The following is a 24,681-nucleotide window of genomic DNA, read 5'->3' on the forward strand; positions in this document are numbered from 1 at the left end:
GGACCCCTGCTGGCTGCAGGGTTAGTGCCATGCTGGGCATGCCCAGTAGGAGCCAGTCAAAGTTCTGGAAACTTTGACAGAAGTTTTCCGTGATTGGGCTTCAACCTGTGATGACACCCATATGTGAGGACTACCATCCTGCTTGTCCTGTGAGAAAACCAATTCCCCATCAGAATCCTCCGATGTCTCATGATCCACACCTCCTTGAACATTACCAGGGACAGCCTCCCTGTGGCATTTGCCTGCCGTGACTGACAAATGGGAGGCCTGAGAACGCGAACCCCACATAGTAGGTTTCTTCGCCTTTGCCAGGCGCCCCTGCAGATGGTCTGTAGGTCCTGGAATCATTCCACCTAGGGGAAAGAGGATCTATACCAGAGTCCTTAAGCCCAACCTTGCTCTCTCCAACCTCTTTCAGGGAAGCTTCTGCCCTTGGGAACTAGGGAAGAGAACTGACCATTGCCTCGCTTCCCCCCCCTCCCCCCTTTAGAGACATCATAGGCCGAGGGGATGTCCCAACATGGGCAAAAGCTGTAGTACTCAAATCGCTTTGAGCCTCTTAACAGCACTTATACAGAGAGTGAGGACTGAACTGCTAGCAGACAGCATGCCTCACAGATAGCAAGGCACTTGGATCTGTTCGTCCCTGGCACCTATCTCTTCTGAAATTCAGCTCTAGGTGGCTGCTGGGTGCACACCAATGCCAACTGGGCGTATATGCACACCCCTCAGGACGCATGCAAATATGCGCTCCAGCCTAGGTCATGGCCGTGCACGCACAAGTAGCCACATAAATATGTGCACAAGTCTAGGTCGCAGACTAACATGCTCAAATCTATGCTGCACCCTTACACGCCCAGGTCCCAGCAAATGCAACCACCTCACAGTGAGAATGCATGCATATACCTTCACATGCGAGAAAAGAACCGCTGCAGTAGCCTCCCACATGACTAAAGTGAAGCCTACCTGCACCTTCAGTGAGTTTAGGCCTGTATCCATTTAATATCAGGCACTGAAAATCAGCCTGAATAGCTTCTCAACAGTTCAGGCCTCTTGACTGGCCGAGAATCCATGAAGACTGGAGCCAAGAGCCAGCATCTCACTAAACATGCTTTGCGCATAAGTAAAACTAGCAAATGACCTCTACCAGAGCCAGAGACTCCTTCTCAGTGCAAGTGCCTCTCTGCGGGACAGGGAACTGCCGGCGATAGTTGAGGAGGGGATTCCCTTGCCTCTCCGCCAACGCTGCTAGGGAATAAAAATGGCCGTCCTTTCCTTGCTGACAGGGAAAGCCTCATGTACCCACTGTCCCTCCCTGCACCTGTTGCACCACTAGCACCCCAACGACAAGCGGGAGGAAAAGTCCCTCAGCGCTATAGAGCCAACATCCGGTCTCCTCCGCAGGCAAAGAAGCTGCTGAAAAAACCCATTGTTAAGCTCCCCGAGTTGCTAAGGTAGCTTCCATCCCCCATGGAACCTCACTGCTGCATGGATTCTTTTTTTTTTTTTTTTTACTCTGAGAACAAATAAAGATACATAGAAACCAATACTTTCCCCTTTGGTGCAGAGGTTCAGGTTCCAGGAGTGCAGGCTGCATGGCAGATCCGAAAATAGCCAGACTTACAATACCTACTTCCTATAATGGAACACAGATCTGTTAGCAGGAAAACAAAAATCAGCCAAAATTAAAAAAAAAAAAAAAAGGGACAGACTAAAAGAAAACAACCGCCCTGAGCCTGTAGCTTCCTCAGCCACCTCATAAAGGGGAGGGATCTGGACCACCAGATTTATACCCCATGGAAGAAAGATGCAAGCTTACAAAAGGGTCACCAACCCCCAAACTCATTCACCTCGACCAGGCAGGGAAGGATGCACTAGGACCCAAAAACCCCCTGGGAGGAAGGTTCATAAATCCAAAACAGTCTTCTGACTGCATAACTACAGGTTTTGCACCATCTGCTGGAGACAGAGAAATACTGAGTGACTGCATGTGGCACATTGGGTTATTGAAGCTTTCTCTGTCTCCATCTGCTGGCAGGGAGGCAAAACCCAAGAGTCTGGACTGACCTGGGTACATAAGGGAACGGACTGTTCCATTTTGCAAGTGTGCCTATTCTGGCTTCAGGCTGCACAAATATGCAGAATATATCAAAGGGCTCTGCCTGTTCTTCCACAGGCCTACCTTGGGGCTTATTCCCAGGAAAGAGAGAGATACTGAGAGGCTTCTATACCTCTGGGTTTCTCAGACATATAAACACACACACAGTCAGTATGCCAGGATCCAGGTATTTGATGGCAAGTTTGAGCACTTGCTAAGCAAAAAGATAACACTAACTATGAACAGCAAGAACTGGAGAGGTGACTGCAAACAAATAAGAATAAAATTAAGAATAATAACTACTAGAAAAGTATTAAAAGACACAAAGATAGAAAACCTTACATTCACAACAGAAATTGAAACAGGCCCAAGAAATCCATCTGCAGTCTCAGCTCCAGAAGTCTGATAAGTCCCAAGGATCTGATAAGTCCCAAGGATCTTTACAACCCCACTTACTTTAAGGGGACTCCCCTCACTCCCATTTTTTTATCACAGTTCAGCACATCTGCTTCTCAAACCCTGGTACTGTTTGGTGTTTGCTCCCGTGCCCTACTACTCCCAATTTCTTGACTGAGCTTCTAACCACGCATGGGGATCAGCACATAAGCATGTTTGAGTATAAACATCTACACAGCCCTTAGTAGCAATAACCATAGTTTCCAGAGATGTCTAGAGAGGACTCCAGAATCATAACAGTATTTGCAGCATGTGTCAGACATCTTCCTTCTCTGCAACCTTTTTTACTTCATGGTTCTTTTACTGAGGTTGGCTAAGGGGGGGACAACATTCAGACAAACTCCCATTACAGTGCCCGATGTCCAAAGAAAAGCATACTAAAACATCCATGCATGAGGCCTCAGCCACTACCACCAGTATCATGGTAAACATGTGAAGCGCTGATGCCAGCTCCAAAGGAAGCACCTAAAATTACAAACAACTCTAGAGCACTGCAAACCCACAGCACTCTTTGACAAACTCAAATGAGGGTGTGAAAATGGGTTTACACCAGACCTAAAAAACACAGGAAGTCCCCCTTTGTTTGACTGCAGTGATCACGCTGCACAGTATTCACAGCCAAAGGAGGGGCCATTCAGCATGTGCATCCTGAAGGTCTCAGTCCCTAGGTGAGCAGAATCTCAGGTTGAACAGCCTCTTACCACAGGTTAGGACATACCAGTTGACGATATGCAGCACCAATGAGTTTAAAAAGGCCTTAAAGGCCTACCTAATCAAACCAGCAAATGGTCTAGTGTAAGTACTCTGACTCACTTTCAGACTTGCTTCAGATTATGTCTATTATTGCAGGTTATATTTGTAACTATGTCTTGTATTTATTATGAATGTTATTTTTTTTTTTAAGTTGCCTTGAAATGTTTTTGGTTTTTTTTTAAAGTGCAACATTTTAAAGAAAAACTGAATTATCCTGATCCTTTCCTCAAAAACCCAAGACAACCCACAAGGCCCACCAATCTTCCTAAGGAACTCTTAAGGCCTCTGGAGCTGGAAGCGCTACTGTCCCAGGGATTACTTTGGGTCTCCTGAAAGGACTGAACACCAGTGGGATACAGGCTCGGGGGAAAGGACCTTCTTTCAGGATGATAATGCTTAGCCTCATACCTACAGGAAAGGAACAAGATTTCGGAGGATATGAGACACTGCAACACAGAACCCTTCTTGAGACAAACAGACCTGGCTATATGAAGCTCTTGCTACCAAGGAAAGAGTTACTGGAACAGTTAGACTCATCATCCATTTAAAAGCTCGAGACTCCCCCAGTAGCCTCACCAATTCTCCAAATTCAGTTAAGTAGCATTCCTTTAGGAAAAAAGGAAGGAAGGTCATCAAGTTGAGACCTGAACCAAACCTCAGTTGCTCAACTGTGCAATTTGAGCAGCTTAGCATTTGGCACCACCAACCCTTACCTCTAGCTGCCACAGGATCTTATTAACCCCCCTACAAAAAAAATCTCTACCCCCCCCCCCCCCAAACACCATCTCCAAGAAGCTTATCCAGAAACAATCTCCCTGTCCAGGGAGGGTGGTGAAACTGAGAACGCCCCTCAAAATATCCCCCCCCCCCTTACTCTGGGAAGACCTGGTGGAAATTTTTATTTATTTTTTTTTTTAAAGCTGTGGGTTTTGCACCTCCACCATCTGCAGAAGACAGAATACTGAGCACCTGCAGGTGGCACGCTACCTTGTGTACCAGCAGTAAAGTTTTACTTCTTTTCTCCATTTGCTGGTAAGGGAGAAAAACCATGTGCCTGGACTGATCTGGGGGATAAGGAACAGTGCATAAATGTTCTGAGGCTCCAAGACTGCCTGCCAGACAGCAGGTTACAAAGAAACCCACTAGCAGAAGCAGCACGGAGTATTATTAAAAGGAGTTCTAGATCATTTTGAAAGCGATATCTTTGCTTCTGCACTGTGTTCTCACTTTACTTTCCTTCCCAAGGCTTTAACATAATTCATTTCAAAAGAGCTTTCCTTCTCTCCGATAAATACATTCACAATTTAAATTCTAACTGGAGCTTTAAAATGCAGGCTGGAAGCAATGACTACATCCATCTTCGTTTCATTCAGTGCCATAGATTCTCTCCTGTAGCCAGAACTCCTGTCCTCTTAGGGTGCACCAGGACTTCAATACAAGAGCACTTCCCTATACAGCCCCCCAGTTATATTACCGCTTCCTTAGCTCGGAGGGCCTCTTCTAGTTTAGATTTCATCTCTTCTTCCTGATGCAGAGAGTCCTGCAGCTTCTTGTTCATCTTGTGCTGCAGCACTGACTGATTTGATAGAAGGTCCCTCATCTGGCAGACCTAGGGCAGAAAGACTCCAGCAGTGAGAAGACAGACACCCAGTCCCCATGATGGTAGTTTCCCTGAGACAGCAATGTGGTACATCAACAAGAGGTCTATGGCAATGCACAGCTCTACAGTAAGAAATATCCTTCCATTAGCACCACGATATGGGCCACCAGGAGTGCTGAACGGATGATCCTGCATTGTGAACAGCTTTAGTAGATACACCAAGGAGCAGAATGCAGAAGAAAGTCTTCAGTATGACTTTTAAGGACTTTAAATCTATTTCTTCGCCTCTGCGGATTGTTAAAGGAGCAGGTGCAGCTCCATGACAGACAAGTGGAAGAGTCAGTGTGCAGCTGTTGCCTTACAGCAGGCCTCAGGAAATAAAAGCCATTTTCCAGTGGTGTGTGCAGCTGTCTGATTCTTAGTCCTGTCTACTCATTTCACTTTTCTAAGTTTTTTCTCACATTAATAAAACTACACCCAGGTAAGATGGGGGCTGCATTTTCAATTGGACTGGAAGCCCCTACAATAGCCAGCTAAAATTTAGTGAGCGATCTTAGGTGAATTTTTAGCCATACAAAGTTCTCTTTATCTAGCTGGTCAAAGTTGTCAGGCCTGTTAAATTAATCCTGCAGCACCTGAATGTAATAGTCTCCTCTCTCCTTTGCTTTGTGATTAATTTGGAGAGGTAGTTGCTTCATTAGCACCTGAATGTAATACATTTCAAGTGTCAGGAAAGACAGAACATAAAATAAAAATAAAAAAAATGTGCAGGTCGCATACAAGTGCTGTACAAGGCATTACTCACACAGGTGACTGAATAGGTGCTGAAGAGATATATTTCCAGCATTTTCACTTGCTGCAACTTAGTTCAGCACTTCGGAATAGATGGGGTATGCACTGAAGATGAAATAAATGTGTGTGCCTTCTGCCTCTGAGCATCCACAAGTATGATTATCCACCTGCACAAAGCAGACCCTGGAGTGCTTCAAAGCGCTTACATCAAATGATTATTCTAGGCAAACCCTGTGGCCAGTTATGCAAATTTTGCTTTTTCTTTTTTTTTTAATGTCACAACTCATTTGTATACAATGTGTGAAAGCGTCTCTGTTCTCAGTATCTAAGCCCCAAGCCATCACAACATCCTGCACAGTTACTGGTAACTTACATCTTGCCTCATGACTTTTTTTTCCTTCTGGGTCAGCTGATACATCTTTTCTGCAAACGCAAAGGTGTTGAGAAATGTTGTATATAGGGATTCCTACAAGGAAAAAAAAACACACAAGTGCACATAGCAGTCCTGGTTACAACTCTATCATCTACCTGGAGATTGATATCCTTATTCAATAGACACACGGTTAATGTGACTCCAACATTGCTCTATGCTTCAATGGCAAGAGGAAATATGGGGGAAAAAAGGATTTGCATCCACAAAAAAGCAGGGGAGTAACTTGCTTATTACGGCGGTTACTACCCCAAACCAAATAAGCCTGATACTTCACTTTCAATGCATATCCAGCATAGCTCTCTGCTTCAATGGCAGTGGGAATGAAGAAAATAGGATTTATATTCAGACAACAACCAACAAGGACTGAATTACATAGTCTGGGTAAACAAATAAGCATGGGTGTAGCTTGCTTGTTACGGCGGTTACTACCCCGAATCAAGCCTGATACTTCACTTGGAATACATATCCAGCACTCAGGCTGGGTAAACAAGCGTGGGAGTAGCTTGTTTATTAAGGAAAATTAGTTTCTTACCTGATAATTTTCGTTCCTGTAGTACCATAGATCAGTCCAGACTCCTGGGTTTTGCCCCCCCCCCCCCCCCCTAGCAGGGAAACCTGCATGGAGCAGTCATAACAAGCATGGGGTAGCCAGATGTTCCAGACAACAGCCTCACTAATGTTAATGGCTGTCTGAATCATTACAAAGCTTAGTAGTAAGACAAACAAGGTGGCCTGGCATTAGGGCTTGTTTGTTTATTTATAGCCCTCAAAACTCATTCTAAGTGGGTATGGGGCTTGTAAGAGCCACTGACGACGACAAAGCCTCTAATAGTATACAGAGGAGATGGTAGAAGCCAGTATTTTGGCAGAATTAAAACATACTTGGGACTGACATAGAGGGCAGAGGTGGGAAGAGAGTTGAGAGGAAAGGCCAAGGACATGGCAGGGAGAGCTGGAGTTAGTTTAAGTATGGAATTTATTAATCCAAACAGCCACCAAAACTAGTGGTGCTGTTGTCTGAAACATCTGTTGACAGGATTATAACCATAATGCTCCCCATGAGGTTACCCTAGCCTTCAGACGACCTCGCTTGTCATACCAACAAGCATTATAAATACTCATTTACTCTAAGTGATAGAGATCCAGACAGGAAGACAACTGGACAGACTGGATGGGCCACTGGATCTTTGTTTACCATCATCCACTGCATTACTAAATAAAGCTGAAGGTCGATTTCAACAAGGCATCAAAACAAGTTAGTTAAAAAAAAAAACAACAAAAAACAAAAAACACAGTATAAAACCATAAATCTCAGAACAGCCCAGACTTTAAAACACCCCAGACTACTGGGTATAAGTCGCCTATGGCAAAACTCAGTCTCTAGAACCAAGGCCAGCTATAATCCACTCTGACATTTGCTACTACTTGATTATATATCCAAGTTCAGTTTTTTGGGGGGTTTTTTTGGCAGAAAAGCAGATTTGTTTCTAGCCTAATTTCATAGGAAATATTGTTCCAAAGACAAAGCAAAGTATTCAAAATGGAGAAATTAGTTACCTGATAATTACATTTTCCTTAGTGTAGACAGATGAACTGAGGACCAATGGGTTATGCTCCCCTGTCAGCAGATGGAGACAGAGTCAGGTTTCAAAGCTGACGTCACCCTACACACAACCCTGCAGTGACCTCAGCCCTTCAGTATTCTCTTCAAAAGCCACTGTGAACATACTATTGAAAAAACTTGATTAAAAATATAATTAAAATGGATAACCATAACTGTACTCAACCAAACACTGTACACCAGTAAAAATGTATAGATTCCCTGATCTAAGGACTGGATGATGGCTTACCCATAATCTCTTGGAATAGATATCCACTCCACAGGCGAACACTTGGCACCGATCTCAGGCAGCCGTGGTCAGGATGCTGAGTGCATCAGTCTACACTAAGGAAAACGAAATTATCAGGTAAGTAATTTCTCCATTTCCTAGCGTGTAGCCAGATGGACTCAGGACCAATGGGATGTACTAAAGCTACTCCCAATCGTGGCGGGAGGCTGCCCTCAGTCCGGTTAATGCTGCCCTTGCAAAGTCTGCATCCTCTTGGGCCTGAACGCCCAGGCGATAGAACCTGGAGAAGGTGTGCAAGGAGGACCATGTCACTGCTCAGCAGATGTCAATGGAAGACAGCAGTCCATGAGACCGCCTGAGCCCCACATAGGCTCCCATGATCACCCTCTTAATCCAGCGAGCTACAGTAGTCCATGAAGCTGGTTCGCCCTACTTCCTTCCACTGTGAAGGTCAAAAACAGGTGGTCCACCTTTCGAACTGGTTCTGAAACTTCCAGATACCGCGCCAAAAGTCTGACATTCAAATGACAGCGGTGGTGGTATTCTTCCATGTACTTGTGCTTATCCAGGGATGGCAATGAAATGGATTGATTCAAATGAAACTCCGAGACTACCTTGGGCAAAAAGGATGGAACGGTACGAAGCTGGAACGCTCCTGGGGTCACCCGGAAGAACAGTTCCAGACAATGCTTGCAGTTCAGAAATGCGACGTGCCACACATATTGCCACCAAGATCACCATTTTTAAGGTTAATAAATGCAAGGAAAGACTGCACAGCGGCCGAAAGAAGGGTCCTGCCAAAAATTCCAATACTAGATTAAGATTCCACAAGGGAACCGGCCACCATAGGGGGGGGCCAAAGGTGCTTTACCCCTTTCAGAAAACAGGCCAAGTCCAGATGAGCTGACCGGAAGGTTCCATTCACCCTGTCCCGAAACATGAGAGAGCCGCTACCTGCACCTTCAAGGAAATAAGGGTCAAACCTTATTCAATGCAGTGTCGCCCGAGGGGGGACAATGTATTCCTCACACCAAGCCTCAAATACTCTCCAGATCCGCACATACACTAGGGACGTAGAGAACTTCTGAGCATGGAGTAAGGTGGCAATTACTACCGCAGAATATTCTCACTTCATCAGGTACTCCTTGGGGAATTCTGCACGAAAAAACGTAAAATTCTGCAAAATATTAAGCAACAAAGTTTGCAGAATAACACAATTTACATGACAGTTTTTAAGTAATTACATTTTAAATATAGAAAAAATTAAAGATGCAGAATTTTAAATATTTTGAGAATAATTTCCCTAGAAATTCACTGTAAGAGTGTCCCTTCCACTTGCTCTCCCTACTCCCCTGGCCACTTTGTCCTCTCAGGCCCCAACTCCTCCACCTGCCAGTATCTCTCCCCTCTACCTCTAGGTTCAACTCCTTCCACTCTATCTCCACTCCCAGAGTTTGACCCCGTTCTCAGTACTGCCCCTCACACAGGCTCCCTCTGTCCCTCCCTCTTTCACATGCATACTCCCTCTCTCTATTGCTCATACATACCCTCACACAGGCTCCCTCACTCTCTCGCACACAGACATCCCCCCTCATACTGGGAACTCCTCTCTTGCATACACACCCACACAAGCTCCCTCTCTCACACATACATCCTCACACAGGCTACCTATGTGTCTCTCTCATGCATCCTTTCACACATGCACAATCCCTTCACACAGGCTAGCACCCTCGCATACACACCAGCTCCCAATCTCTCTCACACACATACACATTCCTTCACAATCTCCTCATATAGGCTCCCTCTCTCTAGCACCCAAACTCAAGTACCCCCCCCCCCCCCGGTCTCTTTCATCCTCCTCCCCCTCATGCTCCTGCTTATCCCCCTGCTCTCTCTCTCACCCCATCCCCCTCCCCTCACATGCACCTCTTTACACACATTCACTCTCACCAGGGCCTTCATCTTCGCCACAAATGATTCGCAGTCCGTTCTCGGTGCGGCAGGGCCTTCCTCTTCACCGCGAAATGCACTCTGGGACCTTCCTCTTTGCCGCGAACGGTGCGTGCTCCGTTCGTGGCATGCCAGAGTCTCCATTTTCTGTGCAGAATTTGGCAATTCTGCACAGGAGAGGAATTCTACGCAAATTATGCGCTCTGCAGTAGCGCAGAATTCCCCCAGGACTAGTCAGGAGAGCCCTTGCAAGGACATTCCAAATACAATATAGGCCACAGGAGTATATAATTTAGTGATATAGTATAAAAGGAAAAAAATCCCTTAATAAATTGCAATATACTGAGAGATATCAGAAAAAATTCATGAGATGAATTAAAACACTTTTATACAAAAATATCTATAATTGCATTAGACATCACATCATACTGGATGAATCATCAATAAAATATACAGTATGGCTTGCACTAAAGTCTCAACAGCTGAGTACCTTTACTAAACAGAACAAAACCTTAGATATATCCACCGGATCATGTACAACAATCTCAATGTGTATAAATCTGGAAAAAGATCTTGTAAATGGTCGCTATTTCTTGCATAGCTGCATCAGGATTATTCATCTGTACCAAGCCATTGATGTTAAGGAGGTTAAGGAGGAAGAGGAGAGAAAAGACAGAGAAGTGCAATTGAAAATGAAGTTTTAACAGTCCTTAAAAATGCATATTAACATAAATATGAAGAGTATTTCAATAACACACCCAGAATTGACCATCACTATTCAAACATTGATTTTATTAATGAGTTTGTAACCGTATTTATTTGGCACCTGTTAGAATGTATAACATACATATACATACATTATTTGTGCCTGTTTGTAAACCGTTGCGATGGTACCTAACTTACAGCTCGATACAGTAACATTCATTTGAAGATTTCTCGTCTGTAACGAGCTCGCTGCGCACAATTCGGACGCGTAAGGCAAACCAGCAATACAGTCTCCAGTTTCGCGCGTCCGTAGCGCTTCTTAAAACAGACGCGTAACCCTTCCCCACCCGGCATGTAAATGAACGAATTAGCTGTATAATGAAGGAATTAGCTATTCCCCTCCGATACCGTAACGCGCGCTCAGGTTATCTCATTAGTAACGCACTGTTTTGCCGCGGCCGTAACGTGTTAGTTTACCGCCTCCCCCTAGTAGGAGTTAGGACTGTGAGTCTAGTAACAAATCCATCGACACCGCTTAAGACACTCAAAAACAATAAAACACAATAAAAAAAAAAAGCGATACAGAGATGATCGAGAAAATGTAATGATGTGGGACACATAAAACCTGTCAGAAAAAAAATAAAAATTTTTAAATACCTGTCGGAGGGCCGCGTGGGTCCAGGCGGCGGCGGCGGGAGCCGGGTGGTCGCGTGTTAAATCTAGGCCGCGGGCGGGTGGGCGCCTGTTCCAGGCGGCAGCGGTGGCGGGGGGACACGCATTAGTTCGAGACGGTTGGTGGGCGGCGGGTGGTCGCGTGTTAAATCTAGGCCGGGTCCGCACAGGCGCGCATTCATTCACTGCCGGTGGGGGCTGCCTCTCCGGCAGCCCCCACCGGCAGTGAATGAATGCGCGCCTGTGCGATTCGGCGCTCAAGGCAGTCACATGCCGTGACGTCACGGCATGTGACTGCCTTGAGCGCCGAATCGCAGGGGTCGCATTCATTCACTGCCGGTGGGGGCTGCCCCGGCAGCCCCCACCGGCAGTGAATGAATGCTGTGACTGCCTTGAGCGCCGAATCGCAGGGGTCGCACAGGCGCGCATTCATTCAGGCGGAGCCGGCTGCTTTCGCCGCCGGCTCCTCCGCCTGGATGAATGAATGCGCGCCTGTGCGACCCGGCCTAGATTTAACACGCGACCACCCGCTGCCCACCGACCGTCTCGAACTAACGCGTGTCCCCCCGCCGCCGCCTGGAACAGGCGCCCACCCGCCCGCGGCCTAGATTTAACACGCGACCACCCGGCTCCCGCCGCCGCCGCCTGGACCCACGCGGCCCTCCGACAGGTATTTAAAATTATTTTTTTTTGAACACTCAGGTTTTTACATATTTTGGTATTTTTTTTTTTCACTTCATGGTGCCTGTCATTTCAAATGTCATTTGAAATGACATTTGAAATGACATTTGAAATGACAGGTACCAGCGCACCCTGGTTACTGTATAGGCGCTGTATTAAGCGCCTATACAGTAAAATGGGTTACGCGGGCATAACCCTTCCCTACCGCTTTAAAGCCGCGGCATGCATTTGCATGCGATTAGAGGAGAGTATCGGGGAGTTAGTGAAGAGAACTGTGCGTGCGGGGAGGAAGGGTGCGCCTGACACTGCCGCACTGTTATTACCGCGGCCTTACAGGATCGACCCGTTAGCGACGGTATAGAAAAGTTTTTAAATAAATAAATAAAATAAATGTATTCTTAGCTATCGCCAACTGCCAATGTTTTTCATCTGGGCCATGCTGTCAATTTGCTTGAATAAAGAACGGTTTAAAATGAAGCTCTCTATAATTACTAATAATTTTCTTTATATAATTAAAAATATCTCACTCAACAATTTTATTCCTCAGCGATCTGACTACTGACTTTCTGAATGGCATCTCCAAACACGGTGCTCGTTCATGCAACATTTGCTTCCCTCTTAAGTCTCACCTTCAACGTGATTATGTATCTCTCACTCAACCCAGTGTACAGATTTTGAAAGCAATGGCCCAATCTGATAGTTCTAAGGAAATAACTCTTAATCATTTAAATATAATACAGTCAGACAATTTTTGTAATCGCAAACTTGTTTATAAGTTATGAAATTAAACAAGTATTCAATAGTCTAAATAAATCATGGAAAATTTTGAATAACTCAACTATTTGATTAAGTACAAATATAAATTCTGTTGAATCCTTAATGCATGTCTTCTCAATGATACTTAAACATATTCCTCAAAATTTATAAAAAAACAGGTTCCATTCTATGCTGCAGTTTAGCTCATAAGGATCTATACTATTAAGCTGATGCACCTCTGCTCCATCCGGCAAAGAGCCAAATTAGAATTTCCTCCCCATCCAAAATGATACATTTAATTTCTTCAAAAACATGATTGTATTGCAAGCAATGTGTAACCATTGGTGCAGATAACCTTAAACAACTTCGGTGTTCAGATAATCTGGCTCTAACATGTCTAATAGTTTTCCCCACATACACTTTGTGACAGGGACATGTATTAGAGTAGACTACAAAATTACTATCACAATTAAAAAAAAAATTATGTAAATTTTTGGTTGTCTACTGGATTAATCAATACATCAGGTTTACACATTCTTCACAACAGAGGCAATGTCCACATTTGAAATTTCCTACAATTTTACTCCCTGTAAGATTGGACTGATTTATAGATGTCATTGCTAAGAATGTAGGGCAAATTTTCTCCCTCAAACTGGGATTTCTAGAATAGGCAAATCTGACCCTCTCTCATACATGAACGGTGAACATCATGCTCCAGTTTTTTCTCATTATTCTTAACAACAAATTGGACATAGACAAATGGCACATTACATGTGACTATATCAGAATCAGTTACCTTTTTCAAATCATTACTGAGCAAGAGGTCACAGTTACACTTATATGGATATCCCCTGTCACACCATTTCTTTAAGTAATTTAGTTTCACGCCTATAATCACTGATTTCATTGCAATTGCATCTAATCCTATGAAACTGTGATACAGGTAAACTGAATTAAAATTTTTGTGGATGATCACTGCTGTATTGTAAGAAACTATTGCGATGGGTGTTCTTTATATACAATCTAGTGTATAGACCCCCCTCTTTGTACTTACATACAAAGACATCTAAAAAATTGATACTAGTTTTATACTCCTGTGGTCTGTATTATATTTAGAATCTCCATATCGCCAATGACCATATCACAGATTAAATGGAAAAGTGCTTTTAGCTACACCCAAGAAAAAGTTTCATCTATGCTTCAAAAACCTTCACCATTTGGTGAAAGATCCAATGTAGAAGCACCTACAAAATGGAATGATGTTTCCAGTTTGTATAGATGGCTTATCAGGACAGAATTACATGGCAGTACACTTATTGAGTGTTGTAAACATGAGAAAATCCCCTGTGGTTTAAAGAATTTTCAAAAGAGCCAAAGTTATTTTTTAGAGGTAATGTTTGGTAAAAGTTTGACGAGACGACCATCACCACCCAACAAAACTCCTGCGGAGAAAGCAGTTGACACTCCACCCAAGAAGCCGCTCACACTAGTAGAATGCGCTTTCAGAGCCACCAGTATTCACCAGGAATTAGTGACTTCCAAATACTGCAACTAGTGCGTCACATGTCCAAAAGACGCAAGTTTCTCTCCTGCGGGAAATCCTTAGACCACTCCGGAAAGGCTGGCAACTCTGCCATCTGATTCCCATGAAAAGAAGATACCACCTTCCGAAAGAAAGAGGAGACTGTACGCAGTGTGACCCTGACATTAGAAATATGCATAAAAGAACCTCTGCATGACAGTACCTTCAATTCCAAAACCCACCTGGAGGAACAAATGACTACCAGAAACACTACACGTCAGGTCCTTCAATGTCGCCCTTCTCAAAAGCTCAAAGCACACACCAGACTTCCCACAAAACTAAATTGAGATTCCAATCCGGATGCAACTTCTGAACCGGAGGCCGCAAATGCTTGACTCCATTCTGGAGACGAGCCACAACAGGATGAGAGGCCAAAGACCTCCCCCACAACTTGCCCCTAAGGGAACCCAAAGCAGATACCTGAACATGGAGAGAGTTATGGGCCAAACCCTAAGACAAAAACCCTCCTGCAAAAAGGCTAAGCTCAGAGGAATATCCACAGATAAAGGATCCATTTTCTAAAGTAGCCACCATGATTCAAAGACCCTCCAGACCCTGGCATAAACCAGAGACGTAGAGGGGCTCCGAGCCCGGAGGAACGTGGAAATAACTGGTTCTGAATAGCCTTTCAGCCACAAACCACCTCTTCTCAAAAGTCAAGCTGCGAGACCAAAGTGATCCTCCCAATCCGAAAATATGGGGGCCCTGCCGAAGCAAGCACGGCAGGTGAGCCAGATCTGTGAACCATGGCCACTCTGGTGCCATCAGCACCACCGTCCCTGGATGCAACCTTATGGTGCTGCAGAATGTGACCGACGAGAGACCACGGAGGAAACACATACAGAAAAATCCCAGTTGGTCAGGAGCTGTCTGATGCAAAGCAGGTGTGTGTACTTGCCTAAATAATGGATTTTTAAAGGAGGCGGGGGAGAGGAGAAAAATGGCCCCAGGAGAGGCAATTAAAATAGTGACAGGAACGGGGAAGTGTAACAGGAGTTTAGGAGCTTGAGAGACTGTTGCTGCCTGTCCTAGGAGCAGTACTGCTCCTAGGATAGGCAGCAACACATTGTCTGAACACACTCGAACCATGCGTTCCTTGTCCAAAGGCAGGAACAACTCCAGGGCTCTGCGCACCGCCCTGGTCTCCAGGCGATTGATCGACCAGGATGCCTCTGCCGCTGACCAAAGACCCTGGGCCAGCTGTCCCAGGCACACCGCCCCCCAGCCCTTGAGGCCAGCAACTGTGGTCACCACCACCCAAGTTCGGGGCCTCCAAGTTCACTCCTTTTTATTGGTTGGCCCTCGACAGCCACCACCTGACAAGTCCTATTGAAACTCCCACATCAAACAACTCTTCTAATTGCAATACAATTGCTCAATATTTTAAAGAAAAATCTTTAAACATAATGAAAAACATAGCTCCCATGAACTCTAACCAAATTGTACTACCAAGCAATCCTAAGGACCATTTAACCTCCTTTGACACAGTTTCATCTCTTGAGGTCGAAGCTATAATTTAAAAAAATGAACCCAGCTGCCCACCCAATTGACCATATCCCAACTAAACTATTAAAAACAATCACCAATATAGTATCTAAACCTATTGCCGATATAATTAACTTGTCATAACCGAAGCTAATGTCTCACTCACTTTAAAAATCAGCAATAGTAAAACCAATCACAAAAAAACCACAAGCAAACTCATATGATCTCTCAAACCTAAGACCCATTTCTAATTTACCTTGTACATCAAAAATTCGAGAAAGTAATTATCAACTAAGATTATCTGGAAAAACATAGTAGCCTGTACCCAGCATAACATGGATTTAGAAATTATTTTAGTACAGAGACCCTTTTAACTTCACTACAAGATATCATCCTAAGAGGAACCGATAACAGCCAGTCTTACCTTCCTGATCTTACTGGACATCTCGGCAGCCTTTGATACAGTTAACCATAATATCCTCCTTGATAGACTAAACGAAATAGGCATTAAAGACTTAGTGATCAAATGGTTTAGCTCTTACCTAACAAATAGAACCTTCAAAGTCAAATTTCTTGATAAAGAGTCACATCCTATCGATCTCAGCTTCGGAGTGTCCCAAGGATCCTTGCTATCCTCTACACTATTTAATATCTATATGCTCCCTTTATGCAAAATTCTATCAGGCCTCGGTCTAACATTTTATCTATGCTGATGATGTTCAAATTTTAATACCGATCCAAAAGTACATTGACCAAACTCTAAAGCTCTGGGACATATACCAATCCACCATTGAAAAGGTATTAACCCAAATGAATCTTTCCCTAAATACTAAAAAAACTGAAATCCTATACATCTCCCCTAAATTAAGCAAGACAAAAAGAGCTTGAAATTCAAGAAGCAGCCAAAAACTACCCCATCTCCCTAGAAGTACGAGATCTCGGGATTCTTATAGATTGCGAATTCTCCATGAAATCCTGCATTAAAAAAATAATAAGCGATGGTTACTTCAAATTAAACACACTCAAAACATACTCAAAACTCATACACACATTAGACGAATAAATATCCCTTTGAACTAAGGATCTCCATTCTAACTTCAAGTTCTGAATAAGAGACTACCTGACACATTAACTGTTGTTAATTTCCTAATCACTACGTTCCTTAAACTTTTTTGCTTCTAGCAGTCTTTGCTTCCAAGTTTACTACCCCTGTTAAATGTAACTTTGTTCTTCCTATTTTTTATTTATGGTTCTTGTTACAGTTCCCCCTTTCGATGTAAACCGATCCGATATGGTCCTCAACCATGAAGGTCGGTATAGAAAAGTGCTAAATAAATAAATAAATAAATAAATAAAAGATTAAAACCCCTCCTACTCCCTAAAGACTTTAGAACTGTCTTACAGGCACTTGTCTTATCAAGATTAGACTACTGTAACTCACTATTCTTAGGCCTTCCCGCAAATATAACAAGACCATTGCAACTTCTGCAGAGCTCTGCAGCTAGACTCTTGATAGGTACTAGAAGATCTGAACATATCACCCCAATATTAAAAGAATTTCAAATACAGGGCCCAGCACAAAATCTTATCATTAAAACACAAAACCCTCTACAATGAAAAAATTGAATGGCTAATCTCTTCACGTCACTTCCACACCCCCTCAAGAACCACCAGATCAACCGGAACAAGGATGCTACCAATTCCTTCCCCCAAAATTGCCCACCTAAATAATGTAAGAGAAAGATCTCTCTCTATTGCTGGACCCTTTCTATGGAACTCCATCCTGCAGGAATTATGACTAGAAGCTGACATCAAATTATTTAAAAAGGAGATTAAAACTTGGCTTTTTAAACAAGCCTACCAAGAGCTGCTAGCATAATTATCTTTCACTTCTGATTTAATACCAAGGTAATGTATATTTTTATTATACAATCTCCACCCTAACTGTACTACCTCTCAAGTGTTTAAATTTTGATTATTTAGCATACTATTTAGTTTGCTATGTTAATTATATTATGAAATATAATTATAATATGAAATTATATTATGAAATAATAATGAAATAATAATTATATTATGAAATAAGAGGTTAGGGCTGTTCAGCTTGGAGAAGAGACGGCTGAGGGGGGATATCATAGAGGTCTTTAAGATCATGAGAGGTCTTGAACGAGTAGATGTGACTCGGTTATTTACACTTTCGAATAATAGAAGGACTAGGGGGCATTCCATGAAGTTAGCAAGTAGCACATTTAAGACTAATCGGAGAAAATTCTTTTTCACTCAACGCACAATAAATCTCTGGAATTTGTTGCCAGAGGATGTGGTTAGTGCAGTTAGTGTAGCTGGGTTCAAAAAAGGTTTGGATAAGTTCTTGGAAGAGAAGTCCATTAACTGCTATTAATCAAGTTTACTTAGGGAATAGTCACTGCTATTAATTGCATCAGTAGCATGGGATCTTCTAGGTGTTTGGGTAATTGCCAGGTTCTTGTGGCCTGGTTTGGCCTCTGTTGGAAACAGGATGCTGGGCTTGATGGACCCTTGGTCTGACCCAGCATGGCAATTTCTTATGTTCTTATGTTCTTATGTTCTTATGTTCTTCTTTGGAAATGCAAATAATTTTAAATGATTAATTGCTAACTACTGTAAACCGATTTGATATGCTAGCATGAAAAGCTGGTATATAAAAATTATTAAATAAATAAATAAAATAAACAGAAGACTGGCCCTGGATTCTCATAGAAGAGGTAACGGCTGATGATACTTCTCCAATAACAGATCCCACCTGGACAAAAGTGCCTTTTTGCTAAGGATGCATGTGAGCAAAGGCCCAAGCTTTGCTCAAGACTAGGCCATGGAACTCAGCACTTACAAGTAATTCCAGACCTTCGGCCCTGACAGGCTCAAAGATGCATCATCTGCGCCTGCACCTTTGACACCCTGTCCATTGTAAGAAACTCTGCCCTTCTGGGCTCCTAGGTACTCAAATATCGGAGACTGAATCAGGAGACTCTTAGCTACATTGATCACCCAACCCAGAGATCTCAGGGTATCCATCACTTTATACGGCCCGACCGCACTCTTCCTCCGTCTTTGCCCGAATCAGCTGGATGGGCCAGGATTCCCTCTCGCCTCAAGGCTGCCACTACTACCACCATTCACCTTCGTGAAGGTGTGGGGAGCCATAGCCAACCCAAAAGGAAGGGCTCAAACCTCCGACGACTCAAACCAACGAGGACTCCAGAAAAAGCCTCCCACAGGGGAAAGAGGGAGGGGAATCTCCAGGCTCCTGGCGGGGTGAAGACCCCAGGACTCTATCCCCCACGGTCACAAAGAAACCCACGGTCCCCCCGGGGCCACAGGCGAAGCCTCCAATAATCAGGAGGCCCTCCTCTCCTTGGAACTGCCTGCAGAGTACCCTCTGTTCCTGATGCACAGCCTGAGCAAGAGGGAGCAGGAATTAAGACGAGCCGGCCAGAGCCTGCAGGCTCTGTAAGCCGCCATGCACGGCTTTGGCGCCATCTGCATTACGGCAGAAAGTGCAACAGGGCCAGAGTTCGCTGAACACTGAAGTAGGCTGCACCATGTGACTGCCACACTGCTCTGGTGAAAATGCACGAAACGCTTTGGCTCAAGCCACGCATGGCAGGACTCAGCAGCCAAAGTGACACTTGCCCTGGACTGACTGCTCCACAAGCTTTCCCCGCTGGGGGGGGGGGGGGGGGTGAGAAACAGCAGCAGACTCCTTCATCTCTCCCTCCTGCAGGCCCAAACAGCTCCCGATGACAGACACCAGCCTCAGAATGAATCTCCCAGCCTCGCCGGAACAACCAACCCTGCTCTAGTATTCCCTTCCTAAAAAAAAAGCAGTGGCTGGCAGGAGGAGACTGAGGTAAGAAGGAACCAGTAACCTGGCTATCAAAACTTCTAGAAGCAATGAGCTACAACAGACAGGAGTTTCCAATCCCTCAGACACCCGCTCAAACTGAGGGCTGGCTCACAAAAAGAACTTAATACCTCGGGGAGCTCCACCAACTTCTTTTCACTATCTCCACACTTTCAGTCAGAACTGCAGCTTTGCACATCTACCATCTGTTGGAGACAGAGAAATACTGAGGGACTGCAGGTGGCACTCTCGGCTATGTAGCAGTGCCTCTAAGCTTTGTTCTCTACCTCCATCTACTGGTAGGGATCCATAAATCCACTTGTCTGGACTAATTCAGGGTATGAACAGGAATGTAGAGTTTCTGTAGGAGAGAAATCGTTGGGAGCCCCTGGACTGAATCCTCATAGGCGAGGGGTGCTGTGACTGCTCTCTCTTATCTTCTGGTAGCCAGGGGACTGGAGATTCGCCCCATTTACTGGCCGGCTTTTCCAATTAGCTTCCAAAAAGAAGCTATCTCCTAAAGGGCATCTTTGTGAGGTTTGCCTTAGAGGTAGCATCTGCTGACCAATTTCACAGCCATAGATATCTTCTGGCCGCTACCACTGAGGCCACTCCTTTGGCCAAGGTACGGACTAGGTCCGAGCCTGCATCAGCTAAAAAGGCCGCAGCGGGATCCATAGCTTCTCTGGAATACGTCAGAGTCATCCAACTCTCTAGAGAGGAGCAGGCATGAGCGAACTACTAGGGCACAACAGAAAGCAATCTTTAAAGTCATTGCTGTTGAGTCAAAGGCTTGCTTGAGGATGGAAACCATCCGCCTATCATGCACATCCTTTAAGGCCACTCCACCCTTCACTGAGATAGTAGTTCGCTTCAAAACGGCGCAGACCAGCACATCCACTTTAGGGAAACAGACATTCTCTCGCCGCCAGATCCAGTGGGTATAGAGCTTCTAATGCTCGTTCCCCTTTAAAACTCACTTCAAGGGCGTCCCATTCCATGTCAATTAACTCCTAGATGGCTTCCAGCACCAGAAAATATCAAGAGGCTTTCTGTAGAAACACCAGAATGGTATTCTTCTTTGGTTCTGTCATAGAATCCACCCCAGGAATTCCCAGTGTCTTCAGGGTCTGAGAAACCAGGGCTGGCAAAAAATGTAACATTGTCCGATATGGCTCCTAACCCGGTGGGATTTCCCCAACTTCCAAGGAATCTGGATCCCCTTCTTCCAAGCTCTCTGGGTCCCTCCCAGGGATACCCCTTGGTGAGACGAGGGCTGGGAGAGGGAGGACCTACCAGCTGGGGTTCCCTCCAGACAGGGGCAAGTGAAGCAGACTGCGCCTGTACGAAGGCTTGAAAGCCTTGATAAAATTGCACCCAAGAGAAGGCTGCCGGGTACATGCCTAGCCCAGGAGGTACTGGGGTAGGTGCTGCTGGATTTCCCTCTCCCATGGAAGACCCAGCCCCAGGATACTTCCAGTTAAGGTTGTGGCTGACCCATCCTCAGAGTGGGAGGATCCAGGCTTAGTAAAATCTGGGAAGGCCATCTTTCCCTGGGTCTATTCACAGTGCTGGCATAAGTAAGAATCAAGGTCAGTCTGGCTAGTCCTAATATGACAGGCAGTGCAGAGAGAATGGCGCCTATGTTTCTTTGCTGCTGGAGCCATTAGGGACGGTAAAGGAAAATTGGTTCTTACCTGCTAATTTTCGTTCCTGTAGTACCATGGATCAGTCCAGACCCTGGGTTATGTCACCAATCCAGCAGAGGGAGGCAGAGAAAACATTCTAATGACTCTGACATATACCCTGGAGCACTACCTGCAGTCAATCAGTATTGAGCAGTATCAAAGCAGAAATTTAACTACTAACATATTAACTAGCTATCTAAATAGGAGAACGAATTTCCAACTCACAAGTCCTAAATGAAAACAGAATCCCCAAAACAAATCTTGGGAATAAACAAGAAAATATTAAGAAAAATAGACAGCATGAAAGGCAGTTTAATCACCCAAACAGTGAACGAACAGACTCTCCGAAAAGACAAATATAATACACAGACATAAAGGGTGGGCGTCTGGACTGATCCATGGTACTACAGGAATGAAAATTAGCAGGTAAGAACCAATTTTCCTTTCCCTGTACGTATCTGGATCAGTCCAGACCCTGGGATGTACCAGAGCTGATTCAATTAGGGTGGGACCAGAGAGTCTCGCTCGCAGAACACTCTCCGAAGGCTGCCGAACTTGGAGCGTGAACATCCAAGCGGTAATGACGAGCAAAAGTATGCAACGACTTCCAAGTCGCTGCTTTACAAATCTCCTGAGGAGAAACTAACTGACATTCTTGCCAAGAGGTAGCCTGTGACCTAGTAGAATAAGCTCTCAACCCTTCAGGAAGGTCACGACGAGCTAGAAGATAAGCTGAACGAATTGCCTCTTTTTAACCAACGAGACATCATAGCCTTCGAAACCTTATGACCTTTACGAGGGCCACTCCACAAAACAAACAAATGATCAGACAATCGAAAATTGTTTGTAACTTCAAGATAATGCAACAGAGCTCGTTGTACATCCAATTTTTTAAGATCCCTTGAGGAAGGATCCAAACAATCTAAAGACGGAAAAGCAGGAAGCTCTATGGACTGATTTAAATGGAAAGAAGATACTACCTTAGGTAAAAAAAGATGGTACAGTGCGTAAGGAAATTCCTATATCAGAACTTCTAAGAAAAGGGTCTCTGCAAGGCAAGGCCTGCAACTCTGAAATTCTACAAGCTGAAGAAATAGCCACAAGAAACACCACCTTCAATGTGAGATCCTTCAAAGTCGCATGATTGAGGGGTTCAAAGGAAGCCGAAAACAGAGCCCTAAGAACCAAATTCAAACTCCAAGCAGGACAAGGATTCCAAAATGGAAGACGTAGATGTTGCGCACCTTTGAGAAAACGTGCTACATCCGGATACGCAGCCAAGGATAATCCCTAACCCTTACCACGAAAACATCCAAGCGCTGCTACTTGTACCCGTAAGGAACTACAGGACAAACCCTTGGCTAAACAGTCTTATAAAAAAGATAAAATATCGGATATCGAAGAGTGAACTGGATCTACTTGATGCTCATTACACCAAGATTCAAAAACCTTCCACACCCTTGCATAAGCCAAAGATATAGGTGGTTTTCTAGAACGCAATAAAGTAGTCACTACAGCATCTGAATAACCTTTATTCTTTAACCGACACCTCTCAAAAGCCATAAGAACATAAGAACTTGCCATGCTGGGTCAGACCAAGGGTCCATCAAGCCTAGCATCCTGTTTCCAACAGAGGCCAAAACCAGGCCACAAGAACCTGGCAATTACCCAAACACTAAGAAGAACCCATTCTACTGATGCAATTAATAGCAGTGGCTATTCCCTAAGTATAATTGATTAATAGCCATTAATGGACTTCTCCTCCAAGAACTTATCCAAACCTTTTTTGAACCCAGCTACACTAACTGCACTAACCACCTCGTCTGGCAACAAATTCCAGAGCTTTATTGTGCGTTGAGTGAAAAATAATTTTCTCCAATTAGTCTTAAATGTGTTACTTGCTAACTTCATGGAATGCCCCTAGTCCTTCTATTATTCGAAAGTGTAAATAACCGAGTCACATCTACTCGTTCAAGACCTCTCATGATCTTAAAGACCTCTATCATATCCCCCCCCTCAGCCGTCTCTTCTCCAAGCTGAACAGCCCTAACCTCTTCAGCCTTTCCTCATAGGGGAGCTGTTCCATCCCCTTTATCATTCTGGTTGCCCTTCTCTGTACCTTCTCCATCGCAACTATATCTTTTTTGAGATGCGGTGACCAGAATTGTACACAGTATTCAAGGTGCGGTCTCACCATGGAGCGATACAGAGGCATTATGACATTCTCCGTTCTAGTAACCATTCCCTTCCTAATAATTCCTAACATTCTATTTGCTTTTTTGACTGCTGCAGCACACTGAGCTGACGATTTTAAAGTATTATCCACTATGATGCCTAGATCTTTTTCCTGGGTGGTAGCTCCTAATATGGAACCTAACATCGTGTAACTACAGCAAGAGTTATTTTTCCCTATATGCAACACCTTGCACTTGTCCACATTAAATTTCATCTGCCATTTGGATGCTCAATCTTCCAGTCTTGCAAGGTCCTCCTGTAATGTATCACAGTCTGCTTGTGATTTAACTACTCTGAATAATTTTGTATCACCCGCAAATTTGATAACCTCACTAGTCGTATTCCTTTCCAGATCATTTATATATATATTGAAAAGCACCGGTCCAAGTACAGATTCCTGAGGAACTCCACTGTTTACCCTTTTCCACTGAGAAAATTGACCATTTAATCCTACTCTCTGTTTCCTGTCTTTTAACCAGTTTGTAATTCACGAAAGGACATCGCCTCCTATCCCATGACTTTTTAGTTTTTGTAGAAGCCTCTCATGAGGGACTTTGTCAAACGCCTTCTGAAAATCCAAATACACTACATCTACCGGTTTACCTTTATCCACATGTTTATTAACCTCTTCAAAAAAATGAAGCAGATTTGTTAGGCAAGACTTCCCTTGGATAAATCCATGTTGACTGTGTCCCATTAAATCGTGTCTTTCTATATGCTCTACGATTTTGATCTTGAGAATACTTTCCACTATTTTTCCCGGCACCGAAGTCAGGCTCACTGGTCTATAGTTACCCGGATCGCCCCTGGAGCCTTTTTTAAATATTGGGGTTACATTGTCCACCCTCCAGTCTTCAGGTACAATGGATGATTTTAATGATAGGTTACAAATTTTAACTAATAGATCAGAAATTTCATTTTTTAGTTACTTCAGAACCCTAGGATGCATACCATCCGGTCCAGGTGATTTGCTACTCTTTAGTTTGTCAATCTGGCCTACTACATCTTCCAGGTTCATAGTGATTTCGTTCAGTTCGTCTGAGTCATCACCCCTGAAAACCA

At 44.2% G+C, this 24,681-nt stretch overlaps 1 protein-coding gene across 1 annotated transcript in view; it reads right to left on the reverse strand.

Moving 5' to 3' along the window:
• Positions 1-24,681, reverse strand: part of LOC115097586 — a 106,802-nt gene that overhangs the window by 17,670 nt on the left and 64,451 nt on the right. The window contains exons 8-9 of the mRNA XM_029613523.1: positions 6,073-6,165; positions 4,782-4,916 (exon numbers count right to left, since the gene is read on the reverse strand). Of these exons, the coding sequence (XP_029469383.1) occupies positions 4,782-4,916; positions 6,073-6,165 (228 nt within the window). The remainder of the gene's footprint in view (positions 1-4,781; positions 4,917-6,072; positions 6,166-24,681) is intronic.

This window comes from Rhinatrema bivittatum, chromosome 8 (genome assembly GCF_901001135.1).
Source record: "Rhinatrema bivittatum chromosome 8, aRhiBiv1.1, whole genome shotgun sequence".
Taxonomy (NCBI): Eukaryota; Metazoa; Chordata; class Amphibia; order Gymnophiona; family Rhinatrematidae; genus Rhinatrema; species Rhinatrema bivittatum.